Source organism: Seriola lalandi, unplaced genomic scaffold (genome assembly GCF_002814215.2).
Source record: "Seriola lalandi dorsalis isolate HSWRI2012SDOR001 ecotype SW California unplaced genomic scaffold, Sedor1 jcf7180002005160, whole genome shotgun sequence".
Classification (NCBI taxonomy): Eukaryota; Metazoa; Chordata; class Actinopteri; order Carangiformes; family Carangidae; genus Seriola; species Seriola lalandi.
Window position 1 is genome coordinate 1 of NW_019475814.1, and position 1398 is coordinate 1398.

Genomic DNA, 1398 nt, shown 5'->3' on the forward strand with positions numbered 1-1398 from the left:
ACACACACACACACACACACACACACACACACACACACACTGGAGCAGTTTGGGGTTCAGGACTCCTCTAAACGCAGACTGGAGGAGGTGGGAATCGAACCACCGACCTTCCGCTCCCCCTGCTGGGCCACAGCTGGCGCAGAGCAGTTCTCTCTGTGGGGGGTTTCTCTGTCTGCACCTGCTGCAGGTGTGGCCTCTGTGTGATGTCATCAGACTGAGCTCAGTGTCCGTCTCTCTGTCAGTCCCCATCATCAAGGTCCCTCCTCAGAGCCAGGTGAACGGGACGGGCAGCAGTCTGGTCTTCCTCTGTGAGGTCTTTGCGTTTCCGATGGCTCTGGTGGAGTGGAGGAAGGAGGGGCGAGACGTCATCCTGCCCGGGGACGACCCCCACATCTCTGTCCAGGTACAGGTGAGAAACTGTTAGCCTAGCTCTGCTAACAACGGAAACAGTCTGTCTGACTTCTTGTCTGTCTCACAGTCTCGGGGCGGTCCTCTGAAATTCGAGCTCTCCAGTTGGCTGCAGATTGAGGGGGCGGAGCCAGGGGACTCGGGGACCTATCGCTGCATCGCTCGTAACAACCTGGGATCTGTCTCGGCCTCTGCTGTACTGGGAGTACTGGGAGCAGGTGAGACAGAGGAGTACGCCTGTCCACATGTTGAACGTGTGGAGGATCTGTGTGGTACCTGTTCAGGTTCAGGTCCAGCTGACTGATGATGTGGGAGGAGACGAGAGATCTGCAGCGTCTGACAAATAAAAACAGCTGCGGTTTTTTATCTTTGGTTTCCATGTCAGTCGCAGTTGTTGTTTTGTGTCCTCGTCGTCGTTGGCGATCACACCTTGTCACAGTTTGTGTTGATGAAGGTAACGCCTCACCTGTCTGTCTCTCTGTCTCTCTCAGAGGAGCTGTCGTCCTACCTGGCCAACAGCGTGGCGGAGATGAAACAGCTGATGGACGCCACAGACTATGACCACGACTTCTACTGAACAACATGTGACATCACTTCCTGCCGTCTTTTGGTTTCCCCGCTGTCCAGCTGCCATCACAACAGAGACAGTAAACACATCATGGAATCACCCCCAGCAGAGACAGTGAACACAACATCAGATCGACCTAAACAGAGACAGTGAACGCAACATGGTATCACCCTAAACAGAGACAGTGAATGCATCATGGTATCACCCTAAACAGAGACAGTGAATGCATCATGGTATCACCCTAAACAGAGACAGTGAACACAACATCAGATCAACCTAAACAGAGACAGTGAACGCAACATGGTATCACCCTAAACAGACAGTGAACGCATCATTATATCGACCTAAACAGAGACAGTGAACACATCATCAGATCAAGTAAACAGAGACAGTGAACGCATCTTGGTATCACCCTAAACAGA

The 1398-nt window shown here is 52.4% G+C and overlaps 1 protein-coding gene across 1 annotated transcript; it reads left to right on the forward strand.

The window, feature by feature from the left end:
- Window positions 1–187: 187 nt before the first annotated feature.
- Window positions 188–1392, forward strand: LOC111669780 (kazal-type serine protease inhibitor domain-containing protein 1-like; the record flags this gene model as incomplete). The annotated part of the gene is made up of 3 exons (XM_023426232.2): window positions 188–409; window positions 479–626; window positions 900–1392. Coding segments are annotated over 3 exons (456 nt in total), but the record flags the coding sequence as incomplete, so codon positions are not given.
- Between the last annotated feature and the right edge of the window lie 6 nt (window positions 1393–1398).